Here is a 24970-nt window from a genome sequence, read left to right as displayed (position 1 = left end):
TTGCCGAAACCAGTCGTGAGAAGAGCAAAAACATCTTTTCCTCTGAGAAAAGCCTCCAGAGCAGTGTTTTGCTCTTCTTTCAGTGAAGAAATACTCTGTAATTCCGATAAAACTTGCTCGATAGCCACGCTAACGCTAGTTTCATCGGCTGAAGCCGCCATGTTCTTTAGACCGAACAGTCGCGCTTCTTGTTGCGTCACACCTCAACCCGCCTCAAAGCCAACGCTGATTGGACGTTCATTTGGTGAACGGCTCCAAATTTTCTTCAACGGAAAGTAGCCAGATTGATCTGCGAGTGAAACCTTGAAAGCTCGCGACGTTGTTACACCTGTAACAGGTATAAGATGCATTAACCCCCAAAATGAGTCCAGATTAAAGATTTTCATTAAAAAACAGATTTGTTTCTACTGTATTCTATGCAATCCAGTCATCCATCATGACCTGACAATGAGTGAAAAGAAAAAGGAAACTAAAAAACTGATTATTTGCTCAAATTTGGTACCCCGTCTGCAGAACTACGGGCCCCGCAGGCATGGATGGACTGGGAATCCAGGGCTTTTGGTCAGCCTTATTCATTACTCATACAGGTTAATCATCTCGTTATCTCAAGAAATCAATAACGGTTTTCTCATGATAACGATATAATTATCTTCTTATCTCAAGAAAACAATTAATAGTTCAACCGTGATAACGAGATAGTTATGTCATTATTTTGAGAAGGAAAAGGAAAAAAAGTCGACCGCTCTCGTCTTCCGTAGTTTGAGACTCTGAGTCAAAAATTTGATAATTTTTGATGATCTGTTCATTTTAACTAGACTTTAAAATCATTCTTAATATCCTTATAGAATAACTTTAATCAACGTTATAATTTTTTTGGGTCGCTATTAAGTGTTTATAATTTTTCATTATCATTTTATTTATGAAAGATGATTAATAAGACATGGATTTTTAGGCATTTTTGATATTTGCTCAACTAAAAACCTGATTTTGTTTTTCCTTTAAAGTCGTAGGGAAGTCATATTCAAATGTCAAATCTTTCTGGATTAAACATGTATATAAATGTACTCTTTATGAGATGATATTGTCCTAAAATTTAGAAAATTTCTATTTTGAAAAAATCATTGTTTTAAAAAAACGTATCTTTGATGTGTTTCTGTTGTTTTTGCTTTCTTTCTGCTTTAGAAGGGACTTGTTCAACGTGATGTTGTAAGGTTCTGATGACAGAAAGTTTGTGCTCCAGTGGGTGCTGTGAGTCAAAAACAAGGAAATGGTCAGTGAGTTTTCTATAGACTTGAATGTTGAGGTTTCCATCTCCTTCCATGCTCACCAAACAGTCCAGAAAATGTAGCTTTTTGTCCTTGGCATCCTCTCTGATGAACTTAATATGGTGGTCCAAAAATATTGTTCATATTTAAAAGGTACATTATTCATTTAACTTTTTTTTTTTTACATATAAAAATCTAAAAATGGCATTATAGTTCAAGTCATGTAGGTATTCTGTTAGATCACCTACTGTAATTTAGGAAGTTGCCCATTCCTACATGCTTCAATCTGACCATAGGTGGAAGAAAAACTTCACCTCAGTCTCAGCTCCTCTGCAGCATCCGACATTTTTTTTAATCCAGGATTTTCTTGGATCTACCTCCATCCATATTCACATCAGCTCCCCACCTTCCAAACAGCTTTCCCTCAGCATCATACTTCCACTTCCATGTTTTATCCTGGGAAGGATGTGTTCAGAAGGCTGTTTAGTTTTCTTTAGCATTACTCATATAAAAGCTAAATAATAATTTTTTTCTCCTCTGATCAGGGGAACAAATGTGAACAGCAATCACTAAAGGCTAGATTTCCAGTCTGCATGACTAATAGTAGGCTGCTCATTGGCGCGGTGGGTAGCACTGCTGCTTTGCAGCAAGAAGGTTCTGGGTTCGATTCCATTTCTGCATGGAGTTTGCATGTTCTCCCTGAGCATGTGTGGGTTATTTCCAAGGACTCTGGCTTCCTCCCACAGTCCAAAAATGTGACTGTTATGTTAACTGGCTTCTCTAAATTCTCCTTAAGTGTCAGTGTGTGAATGGTTGTCTGTCCTGTTTGTCTCTGTGTTGCCCTGCAATGGACTTGTGACCTGTCCAGGGTGGACCCTGCCTCTCGCCCATAGACAGCTGGACAAAGGCTGTCACTCACGACCCCACTTGGGATAAGCGTGAAGGAAAATGGATGGATGGATGACTAAGGCTCTGTTCGAATTCATGGGCTGCATCCTCCAAGGACGCGGCCTAGACTGGATCCTTCTTAGTCCTTGAAAATAAGGAGACTGGAAGAGTTCTGGCTGTTAATTCGAACATGTCTACCCTTCGGCAGGTTTTTACCGCTGTAAGCTCTGTTGCTTAGCAACCGTGAAATTTGACACACAAAGCAGGAAAAGAATGAAAACCGAAGTTTTCAAAACTGTTTGTTTATTTATTTCTTTTTTTTACTGTGAAGTGAACAAAGACTACACTCACAAGAATCCAGAGTGGAATAAAGGTTCCAACCACCGGGAACAAATCAAATCAAATGAAACGATAGAAACCTTAGTCAGTTAAATAACCTGCTGCTGTCATTCTGCACATCTCTGATGTTGCTGCTATTTTCAAATATCCATTACTGTAAAAATGTCCATAGCTGCATATTGGTTATTAATTCTCCAGTTTAATATTGTTAAAACACTTTACAGGATTGTATTGTTTATATTTTAACTCTTCCCTGTTATGTTATTCTTATACATTTTTCTAAGGTCCACATTTGTGTGACCATTTTCAATAATCTTTCTGCTGCTGTAAATCTGCCCATTGCGGGACAATAAAGGAATTTTCTATTCTATAAAAGGGGTAGAGAGATATAAGTAAATCTAAACAATGTATGTATAAAAAATTTATCTGCAAAATCTCTAATATTCAACAACAAAAAATACTTATTTAAGCATATTGTGCAAAACAGCAATAAAAAGATAAAACTCCTATCAGATTTATAGTCCCCACCCTGCAGATATATTAGAATCTGTCATTAAATTCCAGCCAAACCCATTTACACAGTAACAGATTAAAACCTTTAGATAAATCAAACATTACCGCCACATATCTGACTCAATAACCATTAAAACAACTATTTTCATTCATTTCAGACGGAACTATTCACTGACTTGCATTATATTAAACTGAACTTCCAATTTTCACCACTGTTCGGCACCAAGTAACCTTTCCTCTGATCACAGCTTGCTTGGTCTCGCAATGAATCCTGGGATATCCAAGAATACCGAGGATACCTTGGACCCGTCCTTCAGATCGGGCTAAAAGAAGGACGCATTTTAAGGCCGCATAACCAGGACTCTTGGAATCCGACCAGACCTCGGCGCCGCGCTATGGCGTCATCGTCCTTCGAATCCGGCCTTCAGAGGACGCGTCCTAGGTTTTCGAACAGAGCATAATAGCTATTAACAAGTTGTCCTTTCTTTAGTCTTCTGCAGCTCCTCCAGAGTCACCATGGGCTGCTCTGCAGATCAGTGCATCTGTGGCTGTATAAGTGCTAATAAATAAAAGGGCTAAAGATGAAAGGTAAAATGTTAATTTCTGAAAGTATTTTTACTTTGAAAAGCTCAAGTTTCCAGGTGCATTCAAGGTTTTACTCTGGGAACTGACAAGTGGATTAATCTGATCTTGAATGAAAAAAAAACCTCGATTGGTTTAGGGTAAACTAAGGGTTCAGTTTCTCCATGTAGACGGATGTTTTTAACAGAATAACTGGGAAGGAGAAAGATCTCCCGCCTGAGACCACAGAGTTTAGTGGCACCGTTAGCGACTGTGGGCACCATGGCTGCTGCTTATTAAGGAGAAGGCAGGAAGATATCCTTCAACCGCACTGCTAAGTTTAGACCAAACTAACAATCTGAGACAGTTTTGGATCCTCTCTGGAAGCTATTTTGGTGAAACCATTTTTGTACCTGACCTCAACTTAATGAATTTCGAGTGCGACTATAAAGAGCTGCAGCTCAGCCTCAAAACAGCAGCTAATTAATAGGCAAATGTCACAAAATGAGTTTATGATACTTAGTTACCTAAACCGGTTCTGATGGAAACGATGAGGCTCATTGTTATTCTCACGTATAAAACACAAAAATAATTAAAGGTTTTGTTTTTTAGATCTTTAGATCTCCAGATTTTTAATTAACAGATTAAGAGTTTTACTTCTTAGGAACACTAAATGGGAAAAGACTGGGAGAGTTTAACTGGTTGACCATAAAAGCCTTAATCTCTTGAGGTTTGAGGAAACGCTGCAGAAATTACCCGTCCTTAAGAAAGATGTGCTTTCTTATTACCCCCACCGCAGCTAACTGCTCACTCATTGCTTGTGCATACTGAACTAAAATGCTGTTAATTGGTAGCGATTGCGAACGGGGATCTGTTCCTTCTTCCTATTTAAAACCTGGGAAATTAAAAATACATCTCTGTGGATCTAACACTGTTCCTTGGGTAGCATGGCTTCTTCTTTAAGCTTTAAGTCAGGTAACCTACTTCTCTTATTTAATTAAAAGTTTTGCAGGCAAAACTCATTATTGCAGAGTTTGAACTTTGAGGGAATGAGTCGCCTAACCCCGAACATCTCTGAAAACGTAAACATCTGGAGCAAGCAGCTGTGTGCAAACACAATGCCAAGAAGCAGACAATGATTTAACAGATGAAACGGTTGCTGCTCCTCATTATGCAGAGTTTTAAGGACATTTCCAAACTATTAAAATATCATTGTACTGCAGAGACAGAGAGCACTTCCAGGTGGGGAACAGCGGGTTGCTTCCCCAGAGGATTCATTTTAGAAAATAAAAACCTGGCAGTAAACTCAATAGAGACGCTGGAAAAGATGAGATAGGGACATTTATAGGCTAACTTTCACGCTTCTCTTATCAATTAAATTGTAGGAGACAGTTAATATCAACATGATTAATCATGGTATTGTACTTTGCATTGAAAGTGTTGCGTTCAGGGGCGGTGCCAGGAATTTGAGGCCCTACGAAAGACATTGATAAAACTGCTATAAAGATCGACCGAGGGCATAATTTACTTTTTCAATGTAATTTTTACAGTAGAATCTCAATGAATGAAAGTTATCCTCAGACGAAAAAGTTAAATATATATAATAAGTTTAAACTTTACATAAAAAATCATCCTCTCAAAGTTATAAGAGCTTATAACAAAAAATTTTAGATTTATCTATGTACACATGAAAAATAAATAGCTTTTGGATTTTGAAAATATATTCCTATTTTATTTCGCTTTAAATTCAAACAGAGGAGAGATTATTTTTATGCTGGCTTTTTATCCTGATTTATTTTTCATTCATGTTACATATAATAACAATAATGGTCAATATATTCATGCTTTGTTTCGCTGTTTAATCCTGAAAGATCAGGTAGAACACAAAGATAATTTGTTTTAATTCAATTCAATTTAATTCAGTTTATTTCTATGGCGCCAAATTCACAACACGTCATCTCAAGGCACTTTCCAGTTCAACCAGATCATCCAGTCACATTGATTCAAAGTAACTGGAAAACCAGTTGATTGCATCGACTCATTGACTCAAATACAATCCCTCCTACTAAGCATGCTTGTAGCGACAGTGGTGAGGAAAAACTCCCTTTTAACAGGAAGAACCTCCGGCAGAACCAGGCTGAGTGTGAGCGGCCATCTGCTGAGGCCGACTGGGGTTCAAGGAGACAGAAGCGGACATAGAAAAAGAAGCATAGATACAAAAGGTAACTGTAAAAGGCGGCCCCGTCCAGAAAACACACAGCCAGGCAGACGAGCTCTGAGCCAGCTCCCATGTCAGAGGATAAAGAGAGCACATCCAGTTAGTCACAGTCAGAGAAACAGGACTACACTGGGGGTTTTCTTTTTATATTTGAAATATGAAGTGAGTCATTTGTTTTCTTCATCTTTTGGTGTTTTCTGAATGTCAGACGTAAATTGTAAGAAGAAAAAAGGCAGCTTGGCTGCTGTTTTTTTAGTTGAAAGATTAACCTCCACCTTGTTTCCAGTGATCTGGTGTTAGACGTTGCGTTGGACATGAAATTCACAAGAGATATTGGTAAATTTAAACATATTCACACTCACAAAGGAGTTTGCTTCCTGTTAAATACAAAAGAACATTTAAATCCCCCTTGTGTCCTCTAAATAATCTCTAAATAACCAAGCTCCATCGTATAACGGAGATCTGATTGTTTCTTATGTTCCTAACAGAGCATTCTGTTCTTAATCTGCAGGTTCCAAGAATTTCTAAAAGTAGAATGGGAGGCAGATCTTGTAGCTTTCAGGCTCCTCTCCTGTGGAACCAACTACCAGTTTACATCTGAAAGACAAACACCCTGTCTACTTTTAAGGCTTAAAACTTTCCTTTTTTACAAAGCTTATAGTAATGTGGCTCAGGTTATCCTGAGCTATCTGTATAATTATGCTGTTATAGGCTTAGACTGCTGGAGGACATAGGGACCCTTTTTCATCATTCTGCTTCATTCTCTTATTTTCCAATTCTGCAATATTTGTTAGTTAACCACCTAACTTTATGCTTTCTTTGCTTTTTCTCATCATTAGTAGTCTTATGCACACCTCTTCACCTCATTGTTGTTGTTAGTGCATTATATGGTTTTTTAGTTGGCAGTTAGGTTGGTAATTGTAAACAGACTGCTTGAATACACCTCCATGGATTAACATCAACTCTTTGGAGAATTAATTCTCACTTTACTGAGTACTAAATCAACACTGAAAAAGTATCACATTTGATTTTGCTGTGTGGTTAGTAAAAACATGCTGAGATCACAGAGGGTTATTTGGATTTTATTGAGGAAATTAAAATCTGTTGCCATTGTAGCTGCTACTGAGAGGCTGCTAAACCAGATTCTGATGGATTCTGTATGATGACAATAAAGCTTCTGAAGTAAAACTCTACATCTGTAAATTCAATTATGCTATAGGCTGAGAAGTTAAGCAGTAATGAGGAACTATGTGACCTGGATAGCAGAGACAGTTTGTCTTAGCTTTGGACAGCAGCAGCTGTTTGCACAGCCCTCCCATCCTCCCTCAGAAACCTACCAGCTACTGCTGATTGTGTTTTATCTCTGCTATCCTTCATCATCATGGCACTCCAGCTCTCGTTGCTCATGCATCGAACTCTTGAAAAGTTTCATGTTCTGCTCCTGCTCACTCACCTCGGGGTATTGACCCAGACGATGCCGATGTGACAGAAGAAAATACACTCTTTGTCTTTCTGATTCTCACAGGAGCAGCGCTTTTCTCGCCGGTGGGCTGTGTGGGAGGGGGGACCCTCCTCCGCCACAGGGCTCATTACAGACACTGGAAACAAAGAGAGGAAAGAAAGTGACTAAATGGGAAGCAGATAAATATTCAAACTAAATTTTCCATAGATCCATTTTCCGTCACACTTATCCCTAGCTAGGGTCGTGAGGCGTGCTGGTGCCTATCTTCAGTTGTGTATGGGCGAGAGGCGGGGTCCACCCTGGACAGGTCGCCAGTCCATCGCAGGGCAACACAGAGACAAACAGGACCATTCACACACACACACACCTAAGGAGAATTTAGAGAAGCCAATTAACCTAACAGTCATTTTTTTGGACTGTGGGAGGAAGCCGGAGTACCCGGAGAGAACCCACCCACTGCTCCACTGAGCAGCACCAAACTAAATCCTCATATTAGATAATCATTGTTGTTATTATGAAATATATTTCAGAATAAGGAGCTGAAAGTTTGACTTGCATTTATGCATTTCTCAATTTCATTGTCACATTAAATATTTATGTTTCAAGATGACACATATTTCTCTGCAATTTATTTATTTCATGTTCAGCCATTTGGCTTTCCATAGGATGTTTGGGTTAAGGGGAATTTCACATTCCTGTAGTAAAACAGCTGTCAATTGATTGATTTACTTTACTGATCTCACAGTGGAGAAATGTACTCATTACATCAACTCAGCTTAGTGTATGTATATACACTCACTGGCCACTTTATTAGGTACACCTGTCCAACTGCTCGTTAACACTTAATTTCTAAGCAGCCAATCACATGGCGGCAACTCAGTGCATTTAGGCATGTAGACATGGTCAAGACAATCTCCTGCAGTTCAAAGCGAGCATCAGTATGGGGAAGAAAGGTGATTTGAGTGACTTTGAACGTGGCATGATTGTTGGTGCCAGAAGGGCTGGTCTGAGTATTTCAGAAACTGCTGATCTACTGGGATTTTCACGCACAACCATCTCTAGGGTTTACAGAGAATGGTCCGAAAAAGAAAAAACATCCAGTGAGCGGCAGTTCTATGGGCGGAAATGCCTTGTTGATGCCAGAGGTCAGAGGAGAATGGCCAGACTGGTTCGAGCTGATAGAAGGGCAACAGTGACTCAAATAACCACCCGTTACAACCAAGGTGGGCAGAAGAGCATCTCTGAACACACAGTACGTCGAACTTTGAGGCAGATGGGCTACAGCAGCAGAAGACGACACCGGGTGCCACTCCTTTCAGCTAAGAACAGGAAACTGAGGCTACAATTTTCACAAGCTCATTGAAATTGGACAATAGAAGATTGGAAAAACGTTGCCTGGTCTGATGAGTCTCGATTTCTGCTGCGACATTCGGATGGTAGGGTCAGAATTTGGTGTCTACAACATGAAAGCATGGATCCATCCTGCCTTGTATCAACGGTTCAGGCTGGTGGTGGTGGTGTCAGGGTGTGGGGAATATTTTCTTGGCACTCTTTGGGCCCCTTGGTACCAATTGAGCATCGTTGCAACGCCACAGCCTACCTGAGTATTGTTGCTGACCATGTCCATCCCTTTATGACCACAATGTACCCAACTTCTGATGGCTACTTTCAGCAGGATAATGCGCCATGTCATAAAGCTGGAATGTGGTGGGATGTGGTGGAACGGGAGATTCGCATCATGGATGTGCAGCCGACAAATCTGCGGCAACTGTGTGATGCCATCAAGTCAATATGGACCAAACTCCCTGAGGAATGCTTCCAGCACCTTGTTGAATCTATGTCACGAAGAATTGAGGCAGTTCTGAAGGCAAAAGGGGGTCCAACCCGTTACTAGCATGGGGTACCTAATAAAGTGGCCGGTGAGTATATATATATATATATATATATATAAAAAAAAACTGTTTTCTCACCCCTCGTGGGGTGGTATGTGTCATCCTCAAGCTCGGGTCCTCTACCAGAGGCCTGGGAGTTTGAGGGTTCTGCGCAGTATCTTAGCTGTTCCTAGCACTGCGCTCTTCTGGACAGAGACTTCTGATGTTTTACCAGGAATCTGCTGTAGCCACTCTCCCAGTTTGGGGGTCACAGCTCCCAGTGCTCCAATTACCACTGGCACCACTGCTGCTCTTACTTTCCACATCTTTTCTAGCTCCTCTTTCAGCCCTTGGTATTTCTCAAGCTTCTCGTTTTCTTTCTTCTTGATGTTGCTGTTGCTTGGGATTGCCACATCTATCACTACTGCCTTCTTCTGCTGTTTGTCGATCAACACGATGTCTGGTTGGTTAGCCATCACCTGTTTGTCAGTCTGGATCTTGAAGTCCCATAGGATCTTAGCTCGGTCATTCTCAACTACCTTAGGAGGTGTCTTCCATTTTGACCTTGGGACTTCCAGCCCATACTCATGGCAGATGTTCCTGTACACTATGACAGCTACCTGGTTGTGGTGTTCCATGTATGCACTTCCTGCCTGCATTTTACACCCTGCTGTTATGTGCTGTATTGTTTCAGAGGCATCTTTGCACAGTCTGCATCGGGGGTCCTGCCTAGTGTGGTAGACCCTGGCCTCTATTGATCTTGTACTGAGTGCCTGTTCTTGTGCTGCTTAGTGGCCTACCTCAGGCATGAGTGAAACCGCAAATACAAGAGCCATACCGGCTCGGACGTCGCCCGGGTTAACAAGGTCCGCGTCAGTTGCTAGGGAACCAGGGCAACTTGATGACAAATTGGCTACTGGAACAAGACATAGATGGACTAGAGCAGAAAACTTGGTACTGATATATATATATATATGACTGAAGTCCCACTGTGATATAGACTTTATTTGTTAGACTTTCATTTACATTTGATGTGTCTTTGCCAAAAACAATCATATATAATGAATGCATTTATCACCCAATGTAAAAAATTGAAGGATTAAACCCCCTTGTATAGAGACTCTGTGCAGTTGCACAGCCTATACAACAGCTGTTTCTCTTAGCAAACCAAAAAAACGAATTATTCAGTTCAATTTTAGAGTCACAAAAGAACCCATGCATGAAGTATTTTCTTCTATCATTTTTTCAGACCTTATAACTGGCCTCACACGAGACCAAAAATACTACACTGTAACTGTGTGTGTACACCTGAACACACAGCAGCACATAACAACATGCTGGTTTAAACATGAGCATGTTTAAACCAGCACTCTGGGCCAATAAAGCAAAAAGGGCCCACAGATAGGCTTTGATGTTGGGTACAGCACACACCGGAATGTTTGGGCGTCTAAAGAGGGTTTTACACGACTTACACATGGGAGCAAAATAACACCTCTCCTCACCATAAATGGTGGAGGTCTGCTCTTTAGGCTGCTGTGTCCTGGAGAATCAAATATTTGAGGTTTTTATTCATGTAAAGTTACCAAGGAAGCTGTTATTTTGGCCACTGTTGTCCAAAAATCCCTTGGAGGGGAGTTTTTTACACTTTGGCTTTTATTTTTTCAGCAACATTCAATGACTTCTCCTCAATACGGAGTAGAGCAAAGGTAGTTGTTCTGTGTCTCCAGTGAAAACTAACTAGAAATGTGAAAAAGTTTGAGGTTTCGGATATTGTTGGACTGAGAACATGTTCAGATTTATCCAATATCTCCCCAGGAAACACTAGAAAAAACAAGTCCAGCACCCTTAAGACTCAGTATCCATAGTTCCTACAAACAAAGGGCTGAAATCAGCGCTGATTAAATTAAACAGCATCTTTAAGGGAATAACTCTTATGAAACTGAAGCCCAAACATTTCTAAGCAAAGCCAGGTCTGTCTCTAGAGATGTTGTCCGCCTGCTGCCATTACAAAGATTTGTTCTACCCAACTCCAGGCATATCATACAGTGCTATTTTTGTTTTGGAACATGAGATCAAGTTGAATAAATTCAGAATTTCAAAATGACATCCACCTCATTTTGGGAAATTTTCGCCTATTTTGCATACCCAAATGGAAAAGCAAATAACGTAGGAACTGTAAGCCCAAATTACAAGTGTGATACACTGTTTGAAAGCTAACTGTTCTGAATATATACATGAAAATTGGGTGAGTAAAACACAGCTCAAGCTTTATCAGCTCAAACATGACTCAAAGTTGTTGTTTCTTTTAAATTCTCGAAAATGACAGTTCTTTTTTGAACATCAATTATAAAGACATGCTTGCTTGTGGTTAATTGTGCTGTGGTGCACACTGTGTCCATGAAATTAACTTGGTGGTTGAATTGTGGAAAATCTAAGCTTTCCAACGATGTCTAACATGTCTATATTGGTAAATATTTTACCGGTGTAATTTTCATGCGTTCTGAGTTATTAGTTTTAAAAGCTTCGCCGGCAACCCTGTGGGTTTTGAAAGGTTAAACTCCAGCCGAGATGCAAAAATGTAGCCTCGTGAGACCATCCTGATCTCGTGAGCTTTCAAGATTTCACTCGCTAATCAGTCTGGAGACTCTCCGTTAAAGAAAATTCGGAGCCGTTCACCAAACGAACGTCCAATCAGCGTTGGCTTTGAGGCGGGTTGAGGTGTGACGCAACGAGAAGCGCGACAGTTCAGTCTAAAGAAGATGGCGGCTTCAGCCGATGAAACTAGTGTTAGCGTGGCTATCGAGCAAGTTTTATCGGAATTACAGAGTATTTCTTCACTGAAAGAAGAGCAAAACACTGCTCTGGAGGCTTTTCTCAGAGGAAAAGATGTTTTTGCTCTTCTCCCGACTGGTTTCGGCAAGAGTTTGATCTATCAATTGGCTCCTCTTCGTCGTCGCTCTGTTAGTACGTCATATGCTTCGTTGATCTCAGCTAACCAGTATTTTCGCCCCTTCCCAAAATTACTTCAACGGAAGTCAGGTTAGCAAAAATGTCCATCCAAGCAAAAACAGATGACAGAAGTTTGGTTGCTTGAGGGCTCAAACCCTAAAACTAAAATCCGATTTAAGGATTGTTTGTCCACATGTGAGGGTTCGGATTAGGAAAAGCTGCAGATTAGAAAGATTTAAGCATGGCATGAGGAAATAACAAGACAAGAAGCACAGATTAAGACCAGGGCGGAGAAATGGAAGACAGTACTACGGAAGATTTAGTAAATAGGCAGAGACAGAAGTCCGGTCAGCAAGGAATAATCAATGGATCATTATTTATACCTAAAACTAATATGTTTGTGGTGCTTTAATGAATTTAGTGTTAATCAGTAAAAAAAAAATAAAAACAATATTTTTTCGTAAAAAAAACAAAAACAATATTTTTCGAATATATTTTCGTCACAATCACGGGAGCGGCCATTTTTGCCCAAATATAGTAACAATTCCTGCCATCTTCTGGCAGTGACCACCGATACCGCACCATGACGTCACAAACCAGTAGGTGGCAGTAGTGTTCTTTGACAAACATGGATGCCTCCAGTAAAGCACATTCACATGAAAATTACTCTGAATTAAAAAAACAGTTATAATTTTTTGAAAAGTATGGAATAATTTAATATTTAAAGTACTTAAAGTGACCAGACTTTTCCTTTAAAGACGGTAGAACTAGTGGAGATAATGTGAAGAAGCTGTGGAAGAAGAAGCACACTGAAAAAAACTAGCTAGAAAAAAGTAAAAATTTCTGAAATTAGGTGTATTTACCCTTAATCGGAGTAGGTAAATGAGGTAGTTTGCCAATGGAATGAGTATTTTTACTCTTAAAATAAGATAATTAGATAATATGCAATTGAAATAAGGCAATTTTTTCTTATTTTAAATGTAAACTGTCTTGTTCCATTGGCAAAATGTCTCTTTTTCCTCCTCAATCCAAGAACAAATTGACTTATTTTAGGAAGAAATGACGTATCTAGATTTAGATTTTTTCCAGTGCACAAGTTACTGAAGGAAAGGAGGTTAATTAAGATATTACAGACATATTTTTTTATCTATTGAATTTATATCTTCATTGTGTTCTAATAAAACAATCAAAAACTGAAATTCTTCTTTTTCTTTTTCAAAAGGAGACTTCTTTGAAGTTCTTGGAAAGTAGAACAGAAAGAACTCATAAAAGTTATCACTAAGTTATGCCCATGAACCCTTGGAAACTCAAAATAAGAAAGTAGAAAAACTAATAACATCAGCTTTATCCTGGTGGAAAGCGAAGGAGTCCTTTGGGTCCAGTCTGGCCCAGCTTCAGTAACATCTCTCAGCACAGCAACACCCAGCCAGACATTTGTCTATCTATCACAGCGGATAATGAAGGAATAATGTTCTGTGCAGCTGAGCTTCAAACTGCAAACATCCACATCCAGCTAAAAAGATGTCTGTTTAATGTTTTTAATAGTTTTGGTTTGTTTTATGGACCAGAGGCTCAAGTTTGCTCTACAATAATCCTTCCATTTAGACTTTTTAAATTTTTCCAAACATACTGAAACATACAATATTAATATAAATGTAATAGTATAAGAAATACATGGAGAAAAATTCCAGGAATGAGCCACATAAACTTCAGCGGTTTGCTGAAAATGGATAATAAGAAGCTGTGAGATCGACCTCCTGAGCTCACTCCGGGGGTCGATTTCACAGATAGGCTTCCTGTTGGATTTAAACCCACAGCTAAAACTCTTCAATGTGAGTTTTTGAAATTAACTTTGGACACCAGAGTTCTACAACCTCCCTACGGCTGGAGATAGGCCCAAAAGAACCGAGTCAGTAGCTCAAAGTTAACGCGGTTCTGACAGGTCGGAGGGTTGCGCTGAAATGAGATGTCACGCCTTTTATTCACGGTCATCGTGTATCCGAAAGCATACAGAGCACACCCTCTTTCAATTTCCTGCCTTTGGACACACTAGCTTATTCATGGAAGCTTGAACAAGCAGCTCAGAGGTTTCAATCCCAGGCTTACAGGTTATTAAGCATAACCATCACAAAAAATATCTTAAAAGACTTATTCACCTGAAAATCTGGCTTCCATTCACTCCTATGTAAAGACTTCCTGGATAATCCATATTGAATTATAGTACATTTCTTTATCTATTCTATATCTTGGTGCAGCAACCTTTCCTTTATACATCACACCAAGCTAATCCAGCTGATTCTTCAGGCCAGGATTATAGGATTAAAACAGCTTTCACTCCTGAAATGATATGATCAATCAATGCTTAAAAGAGCTATGAAAACTCCTCTTTCCCTCCACATTTGGGGCCTACTTTCCAAAGAATGGGTGCCGATTTCTTTTTTTGCAATAATTGGTTTTCCTGCGGATGATCTTTAAAGATTGCAGATGTTAAGATGCAAAAACCAGTGTGGTTCCAACTTATAAAAATTAGCAGATTGTGTGTGTGACACCGGCAGTTTGAGACACGTTTATAAGCCATTGGGTTGGAGGTAAAGATAAGAAATAACAATATGAATTTTTTTATGGAGCTAACATATACAGATTGCTATTTGATTATTTAAATTGATTAACGGAATAGATTAATAGACTTTTTTCAGCTTTTTCATTACAATGTCACATGTACATAGCAACGAAATTAACTCTCTGCATTTAAGCCATCCCCTTGGGGAGCATTGGGCCGCCATTGTGCGACGCCCGGGGAGCAGTGTGGGGTTAAGGCTCAGAGACCCTGAGTGCACTGGAAAAAGTCAGTTTTTCTTAAAATAAGTGCATTTGTTCTTAAATTGAGGAGATTAAAGAGACATTTTGCCAATGGAACAAGACAATTTAGATTTAAAATAAAACACAATTGCATTGTCTTATTTCAAGTGCATATTATCAAATTATCTTATTTTAAGGGTAAAAATATTAATTCCATTGGCAAATTATCAAATTTACCTATTCAAATCAAGGGTAAATACACTTAATTTAAGAAATTTTTACTTATTTTTAGATCATTTTTGTAGAGTGGCAATCTGTGGGAGTGGAGCTTGAACTCAGAACCTCAGGATTTCAGGCTCTATGCCCTAACAACTACACTGGAAAAACTATCTAGAAATAAGTAAAAATATTGTAAATTAAGTGTATTTACCCTTAACTTGAGCTTTGCATATAAATATAGGCGCATATTGACAGGATATGTTTTGCACAATCTTTGTCTGGTGAATTGCAAATTCAAATAACTTTGTACCTTCTTTAAAGATCAGCTCTGTTTGTTTTAGGATGCAAAAAAATCTTCTGAGGCTCAGGCCCTTAGACTATAGAGTATTATAAACAAGCAAAGAACTTAAAATATCACCAGTACAAAAAAAAAAAACAAAAAAAAAACACAAGACACCAAAGATCTTTGTTCTTCAACTAGACAATACATTTTGTTTAGTACAGCTCTCAAGACATTTTCATTTTTTAAAGTGCATATACTAACAATTACTTCACAACAAAAACACTGTGGTTAATTATGCAAATCGAAATACTAACATTAAAGATAATAAGTGCAGAATTCACGCACTTTCCAGGACTAGATTTTGTGGTATGTTGGGTAAAGAGAAAATTATGTCTCTGCAAGTCATCTAGAATCTATATTAGAACTCTAGATATTACAACCTGAAAATATAAATTTAATGCAGAATGATTATTGATAAAAGTATGTAAGTAATGACACTGAGAAAGAAGTTCGCCCCAGAACTCACAGCTGAAATTATTTTGTCCATTATAAACTTTATGTAGACAGCACGGATGTTTGAATATCTTAAATGTGGAAGTTATGTCCCCTTCTCCGGGTCAGGGGGGGTTGTCCTGCCCCAAGTGGAGGAGTTTAAGTATCTCGGGATCTTGTTCACGAATGAGGGAAGAAGGGAGCGGGAGATCGACAGGCGGATTGGAGCAGCATCTGCTGTGAAGCGGGCGCTGTACCGGTCCGTCGTGGTGAAGAGAGAGCTGAGTCAAAAAGCGAAGCTCTCGATTTACCGGTCGATCTACGTTCCTACCCTCATCTATGGTCATGAACTCTGGGTCATGACCGAAAGAACGAGATCGCGGATACAAGCGGCCGAAATGGGTTTCCTCCGTAGGGTGGCTGGGCTCTCCCTTAGAGATAGGGTGAGAAGCTCGGTCATCCGGGAGGGACTCGGAGTAGAGCCGTTGCTCCTCCACGTCGAGAGGAGCCAGTTGAGGTGGCTTGGGCATCTGTTTAGGATGCCACCTGGACGCCTCCCTGGTGAGGTGTTCTGGGCACGTCCCACCGGGGGGAGGCCCCGGGGAAGACCCAGGACACGCTGGAGAGACTATGTTTCTCGGCTGGCCTGGGAACGCCTTGGGGTTCCTCCTGAGGGGCTGGAAGAAGTGGCTGGGGAGAGGGAAGTCTGGGCCTCCCTTCTTAAGCTGCTGCCCCCGCGACCCGACCCCGGATAAGCCGAGGAAGATGGATGGATGGATGGATGGATGGATGGATGGATGGATGGATGGATGGATGGATGGATGGATGGATGGATGGATGGATGGATGGATGGATGGATGGATGGATGGATGGATGTCCCCTTGAAGGCAGTTGTGCCTCGGGACTTCCCTTCCGGTTCTTTTCCGGGAGCAAGTTATTTACTACTCTTATTTCAAACTGGGTAAAACGATATAAAAAAAAGGACTATAAAAACAGGAGTAAAAAAAGTAACAGAGTTTATTCCAGATCAGGTCGTTACAGGACAGAGAAAAATGCTTGAAAATGCTTGGAGCTTGCACAGCTGTGGGCTCAAAAATCACGTGGGCGATCGTCCGGCAAAGATTGAGCCCGGAACAAAGTCGTCTCCTGCTTCTTATACCTCATGAGTCTATGTGTTGGATCAGGTGGATGCTTTGCTGTCCGTATCAGAAACTGACACGCCATCCATGCCCAAGGATTAAAGATAGCTCTCCTCTATCAGGCCGGCTCCAAGATGTGCCCATATCCTGTATATCTTTAAAAGACAAGAAGGCTTTCCTATTTAGATGACCTCCGTACACACAGTGACATCCACAATGTGAAAGAAGGCCTTCTACTCTCTCTAATCTGGCTAACAAAGTAACAATGCACATGATGTATAAAAGAATAAACCTAACAAATGTATGTGTCTATTTAAAAGCTAAATCTGTAAGAAAGTATAGTTTATATTAACTTAGAAAATATGGATGTTTTGCTTGTTAATTTTCCTGTTGGAACAGTGTAGATTGACCCTGAGGTTCTGGCGCCTATCCGTTTTCTGGCTACGCCTCTGGACAGATGTCAAACTTCGCTGGTCTCTGACTGACATACATGCATCTGTTACTCCAAGCTAATGGCTAAAGCTAACAGCTGAAGTAAGCTTCAAGCTAACCTAGAAGACAGGTTGTGTCCCAATTCACACTGGAAAAACGATCTAAAAATAAGTAAAACATTTTTGCCATTAATTTGTGCAGGTAAATGAGGTAGTTTGCCAATGTAATGAGTATTTTTACTCTTAAAATAAGATAATTTCATAAAATACACTCGAAATAAGACAATGCAATTGTGTTTTCTTATTTTAAGTGTAAATTCTCTGGTTCCATTGGCAAAATGACTCCTCAGTTCAATAACAAATGCATTTATTTTAGGAAAAAAATGACCGCTTTAGATTTTTATTTTTTCCAGTGTAGGAACTGCATCGTTAGGATCCGGCCCACTTGGACTGGGACCTTCGAAAATGTTTAAAAAAGTCATATTTGAAAAGAAAAAATGAGCAATATATCCACAAAACTATGATGCTGACTGAGTGTCTCATATTTAAACTACTTTTACTTTCTATTTAAAACAGCAGAAGGAGTCATTTCTGCAAGTTGGTAACCTGATGCTGTCTGCTGGGGTCCCTTAGTTGGAAAACTTTAACCATTCTGTCTGTATAATTAAACTGAATTGACTCCAAAATGCCTCACTGGAAAAACTCTAAATCTAGACGAGTCATTTTTTTCTTAAAATAAGTGCATTTGCCCTTGGATTAAGGTAGGAAAAGAGACATCTTGCCAATAGAACAAGGCAATTTATACTTAGAATAAGAAAACAGAATAGCATTGTTTAATTTCAATAGCATATTATCTAATTATGTTATTTATCAGAGTAAATATACTCATTCCATTGGCAAACTATCTCATTTACCTACTCAAATTAAAGGGGAAATACACTTAATTTAAGACATTTTTACCTATTTCTAGATCGTTTTTCCAGTGCTTGAATAGGAATGTGTTATGAATTGCAGCTATGACAGTAAAGTGAACAGAAATAGAAATAAAATCGAGGCCTAAAGTAAAAAAGAAAAATAATTTAAAAAGTATTTTTACAAATAGTATCTATTTTAAACTAACAATTCAACCAAGAGTGAATTGATCCGTTTCCCCTGAAACCCTTTTGCTTTAAAAAAAAACAATTTAGGAGCTCAGAAAAGGATTTATTTTTCTTAGACCCTTCAGCATGGAAGCATTTGGTTTTTATTAGATGTTAACATGAGTCCTGAAAGTGAAGTTGACCTAAAGACAAACAGGTGAGCTTTAGAAGGGTAAGATGTGGCTAAATGGGAAAATATTTTCCCAGTAGAAAAAACACCCATCCATCATTTTCCTTTTATCTGGGTTTCGGGTCAAGAGGCACCAGGTTGAGAACTGAAATTCTGACATCCCTCCTGAGGACGACTCTCCAGTTCCTCCTGGTATGCAAGGTTCTGGTTCTGCCTGTGGGTTTTTTTTCCCAGTGACATGGGAAATCTCTTAGGAGATCTTTAAATGGCACCTGGCATCCCAACTTGATACCTGAACCTACATAAACTGGATCTTCACCTTTAGAGCTTATTCCAGATGATTCAGGCCCACATCCAGGATGCCTTCCAGTCTCAATCCACCCCTCATGGCCGTCATAGACGGTTCAGTAAATCTAAAGCAGACATTCCAGCCCAACTTTTCTTTTGCCACCTGAGTAACACAATCATTGCTGTTGGATAAAGCTTGGATCCATTAGTCCAGCTCAACCCAGAGGGAGCCTGCAAATTTTTACCAGAGCTGTTGCCCCAGACTTAGAGCACACTGTTATCGCAGCTACTTCCCATTCAGCCATAAATGGCTCTAATTCATAATGACGTTAATGACTTGAGGGCGCAAACAGAATCAAGAAAACTCCAGAATACAAAGATGGGACCCCATATTTTGGTAAGTGATAAGTTACGATTGGTCCATTCCAAGGCCATTGCAGTTAAAACCTTAAAAACGTTTCAGGGGCAACACTACCTACTTTCTATGGAGTATGCAGACTATTACAGGAGTCCCCAACATGTTCCACATTCTCCTCTATGATGATCAACCTGCTTTTTCTCTCTGCATTAATTTGACCAAAACGGCCCAGTTAATCAGCAGAACTTTATACTTTACTTGGCATCTAAGTTTGGAAGCTTTATTAGTTTAATCATTTTCTCACAATGTCATCACTGGTCTTATCGGTAGCAAATGGCGTCACCAAACACAAGTCTGAATCCATCACTCCCTGCTGATGTTCTTCTCTCTAAGGCTGCGTTCACACAGCTGCCTGTAGTGTATGGAGGATAAAAAGTGCCAAAATTAAATAAATAAATACAGCATTAAATAAATAATTAAATGTGTCAATAATTAATTAAATGTGAAATTAAATAAATAAATGTGTCATTCATTAATTAAAACCACGTCACTAATATAAAGTGCTACAATTAAATAAATAAATACAGCGATAAACAGTTAATTAAATGTGTAATTCATTAAATAAATAAGGAATTAAATATATAAATGTGTCATTAATTTAATAAAATACGTCTTCATTTTATTAAAGAAATATATATAATTATTTCAGTCTGCATTTAATTATTTCATGGTCCTGTGTCGCAGTACATCGAAACCATTAAAAGAACCTGTCAAACTCACCCATCAAAGTTAGGGGGCGGGGTTAACGCGAATCGAGTCTCTGTAATCGATTTGCTTCGCATTAATGTGCAGGGTGACCAATCAGGTGTTAGATAACCGCCCCCTAACTTTGATGGGTAAATTTGACAGATTCTTTTAATGGTTTCGATGCACTGCGACACAGGACCATGAAATAATTAAATGCAGACTGAAATAATTATTTATATTTTTTTAATAAAATGAAGACGTATTTTATTAAATTAATGACATTTATTTAATGAATACACATTTAATTAACTGTTTATCGCTGTATTTATTTATTTAATTGTGGCACTTTAAATTAGTGACGTGGTTTTGATTAATGAATGACACATTTATATATTTAATTCCACATTTAATTAATTATTGACACATTTAATTATTTATTTAATGCTGTATTTATTTATTTAATTTTGGCACTTTTTATCCTCCATAGTAGTGACCCAAATCCTATTTTTTGCACATATGCCAGGGGTTGACGTTAAGGATTTTTACCACTTGCCCTTTCACATTTCATTTGCCCAGAAACAATTTTTACTTGCCCAGTATAATGTTTGATAAATATAGTTACTAATATTTATTTTTGTATATATATCAATGAAACATGTTTGTTTTTTTTTTATGTTTTTTGTAATTCAGTATTTTTTAAGTTTCCAGCTTCCTGGTGTGTATCTGCATGCGTCAGATAATGAACTCAAGCCTACATTACCGTGTTAACATGCTTTTCAATCCTTCCTGCACATTCTTTTCATACTAAACTTTGCTTTAAACTGTTGTGTGCTTGGAAAAATATATATTGTAATGTTAGAAATCTAAAAAGGTTAAAAACTTAAGATAAATCACAAGACAGAAGTCAATGTCACAAATGAATAACTTTTATTTTAGAGTCACGATATGTTTATATAAGATAATACTATTAATATAATGTGACTTTTCTAGAGAATCATTATACATAGTTATTTTATGCAGGGTTTCCACAGTCTGACATCATTTCAGAATTCCCTGACTTTTAACTGACTCAGGATTAGTTTTCCCTGACAAAATAAATGCAGCAACAAGACAATAATAATAACATAACAGGTCACCAATCTAACATGTTTAGCTCTATAACATTTAAATGCACCACTCCAATGTCTAAGAGAAAAAAATTTAATGAACATTTTTTAATGTATGACCTGCATCACTGTACAGAAGACTGCCATATGATAGCGCTTTCTAGCTTGTTTGTCGTTTTGGTAACTACATCAAAATTACCGCTAGGTGGACAAAAATCACTAGCCTGACGTAGTCCTACTCAGTTCTAGTCAGAATATGAGTCTGATGCTGCTCCATAGAGCTGTGATTATGGGGCGTGTTTCGAACGAACCAGGAAAAAAAATGCCTCTGCACTCAATTGGATAGACCTACAACCAATAAGAGCAACGGAGTGCGTGACGTATGTTAAGCGACGCATAGTTGTTGTCAACAAAAATCAAAGTGTGCAGTTGCACGCCTAGAATAAGAAGATGAGCCTTGATCGCGTTTCTCTGTTCCTCTTTTAAAATTTATTTGCTGTCGATATCTTCTAGAACAGACCTAACAGCAGAATCTACTCACCTCAACTCTCCAGCGGCAGCCATTGTTGTTGTCACCCAAGCTCGCTTTGGTGACGTGGTTGATTACGTTACTGTTGATCATCTGTCCATCATCGTATAAAGCCCGCCCTGACAATTTGATTGGCCCGCCAGATATTGTGCTAGCATACTCGCGCTACTATTGAGCAATGCCAGACCGAACTTCCCGACCTCAAACGCTGTGGGCGGGACTAAGTTCGGAATGACACCCAGGCAAAAAAAAAATCACACCATCTGGCGGAAAATCACCCGGCTTTTTCAAATCACGCGGCTTTTTCAAATCACGTGAGATTGTGTACAAAACAACAAAAATGACGACGGCAACGCTGCTGGATCGTTTTCATCGAATGTCGGTGATTTTAAAGTAATTTTGACTTTTTTGCGATGAAATTTGTACTCTCCCAACAATAAAAACTACTTGCCCGGGAGATCGGGCGATGGTTAACATCGAGCCCTGTATGCGACCCAGGCCACTTCGTTCTGTGGCCCTAAATTCGATACATGCGACCTGTGTCCGAACGACCAGGTTGCATTTGTCTAGCCTAAACGTCATTAATAATCAACAAAAGTCGCTAAGCGGGTAGAAAAGCAAACATGGCGGACAATAATGCATATCTTTATTCTCAACGTTCTTGTAAAGATTGTGCTGTTAATGCAGATTAATAAAGATTAAAAGATGCGCTCCAGCGCTACCATCCATGTTTGCTTCTGTAAACACAGAATTGCCTCGTTGCTCAAATGGGTCTGTCTCTGTTAATTGATTATATGTATTTATACTTCTGGAGATTGGTTTTGTATGCTTCCATTTGTTTTAATGTAAATGCCTGTTTATTTAATTTCCTTTGCCTTGCAGTATATGACGTCATTATGTAGTCTACTGTGCATGCAGGTCACTTCAGTATGAATGCAGTTTACACAGGAGATCCCAGACATGTCGCATATATTTGGAAATCGGAACGACCATCAAAACAATTGGATTTTAGAAAAAAATCCGAAGTGAGTATTATGGCCTGATGTGGTCAAAGAAGCGTTGTCTAGTAAGTTTAATTTAATGCATTTTCACTGACAGTATGCAATTTTCTTAAACGACAATTTTGTAAACACCCTTATGAAAAATGACAGGTGCAAAACTCCTTTGATATAAGCTAAACTGTTTTCCTTAGGTGCAACAGAGTAAATGTTGATAGGAAAACATGCAACACTGTGGAGGCTGAGGCTGAGCTTTACAACAAGGATGATAGAATCAGACAATGAGATAGTTTAGAGTAAAATGTCAGAAAAATAAGACAAAAAGATAAGATATAAATGAAAAAAAGACAATTTTTGAAATGAAAAAGAGCAAACTTTAAATTCTCAGCATGTCTGAATCCCTTTAGAAAAGCTTTGACAGAGTCAATTATGTTGATGAGAGGCTGGGGAGCTGAACTCCATCCAGCCTGGGTCTGAGATGGATCCACTCAGGCTTCTTTCCTGTAAAGTTTTAACACTCAATCCTGCTGTGAGCTGCATGTTTTCTCTTCAACCACAGAAAATCTAATGGAACTATTATCAAACTCTGATCCCGTTCCCAAGTCCAGTCTGCAGGTGAGCTGGCTCGCCGCCCGGCTCAGCTCATCACCTGGACGTTTCATCATGGCTATCATCCTTTCATTCTCACTGAGCTTATTCAGTCTGCTGACAGACAAACAAGCTGGCCATCTTGTATCTGTAACCTTCTGTCTTGGCTGCTCTGAAACATGTCAGGTTTGTAGGTGGTCCTTCTGTGAGGCTTTGGATGGAAATATATCATATGAACTCAAAAACAGGGCAGGATTTCCCATTAGGCAATACAAGGCAGTTGCCTAGGGCCCCATAAAACTCAGTTTACATGTATAGTTAATCCTTTATTTGTGCACATTAATTATGTTTTTGATCGAAATCCTTTCGCTAAAATGCCATCAAAACACTTATAATATTAAGGGTGTCTCAGCCCCCCTCTTCAGTGTCCACCATATTGGATCAGTACATTTGCTGCACACGTTCAGATAGGTCCAAACAGACAGCGATGCAAAGAGCAGTGTTGCCAACTTTGCACTTTTCTAGCTATATTTAGCGACTTTTCAGACCCCTCTGGCACTTTTACCTCCAAAAATGCGCCTAATGCCAAATCTAGTAACTTATTTGTGCTACTTGAGACCTTGGCGACAACATATAAAAGCAGCGAACTCTGCTCTCCAGAGCAAGTAGATTGGTAACCCCGCCTCGTGCTCTCCTCTATCTTGTCTGCTGTCATGATTCATGCAGCTATTATTTCATCCAAATGAAAAATGGAGAACAGATAAGCAGATCATGGCTTGTCTACATGGAAAAGAAGGACTATGTTATTTACTTTTGCCGTTGCCTGTTTGGAAACACAGGAAAGAGCAATAATCTAAGTGAGCTTAGTGATTGGAAAAAATTCCAAAAACGGAACATTAAAAACAATCCACTGGACTTTGTTTTCAAGTTTGAAGACGTTTAGCTTTCCATCCAGGAAGCTTTTTCAATTCAAAATGTCAGAAATAGTGTTGAGTTCCAGGCTTTATACAGTAGCCCAGCACATTAAAATGGACAAAGGGGTCCGGCCATTTGTAATGGGGGTCGTTTGGCTTCTTTTGTTAGCCTGAGTTACTCCATACCCATCTAAGTGTCTGAAAGGGGGGTCTTTAAAGAGGATTGTTGGCCTTGCTGTATAGGCGAGGTCCTCCGCTCTCCTATACAGAGGCATGGCTAACAAAAGAAGCCAAACGACCTCCACTCCATGGTAAGTGGCATGTACTTATATAGCGCCTTTTTTCAAGTCAGGAGACTTGACCAAAGCGCTTTACTCTACATTCATTCACCCATTCACACACACACTCAGGGTGGCAAGCTACATTGTAGCCACAGCTGCCCTGGGGCTCACTGACAGAAGCGAGGCTGCCGTACACTGGCACCACCGGGCCCTCTGACCACCATCAGAAGACAATGCAGGTGAAGTGTCTTGCCCAAGGACACAACGACAATGAAAGTCGGAGCCGGGGCTTGAACCGTCAACCCTTCGATTTCAGGGCAAACCCCTACATCCAACGCCACTGTTGCCCTCAAAGGGGTGGAAAGCTTGTTCCTTTTCAATTTGCATGTTTTCAAAACAAAAACAAACCTTACAATCTAAAAATCCTTTTGAACAACCAGTCATTAACTTACTTAACCGGAGC

The 24970-nt window shown here is 39.3% G+C and overlaps 1 protein-coding gene across 1 annotated transcript in view; it reads right to left on the bottom strand.

Moving 5' to 3' along the window:
* The window catches only part of si:ch211-202p1.5 (uncharacterized protein LOC103909337 homolog), a 61433-nt gene that overhangs the window by 17224 nt on the left and 19239 nt on the right, over positions 1-24970 (bottom strand). The window contains exon 2 of the mRNA XM_038294265.1: positions 7238-7382. Coding sequence (XP_038150193.1) covers positions 7238-7382 — 145 coding nt within the window. The remainder of the gene's footprint in view (positions 1-7237; positions 7383-24970) is intronic.

Source organism: Cyprinodon tularosa, unplaced genomic scaffold, assembly GCF_016077235.1.
Source record: "Cyprinodon tularosa strain WSP-4 unplaced genomic scaffold, ASM1607723v1 ctg338, whole genome shotgun sequence".
Taxonomy (NCBI): Eukaryota; Metazoa; Chordata; class Actinopteri; order Cyprinodontiformes; family Cyprinodontidae; genus Cyprinodon; species Cyprinodon tularosa.
The sequence above is the reverse complement of the archived record's forward strand: the minus strand, read 5'-3'. Positions and strand labels throughout refer to the sequence as shown.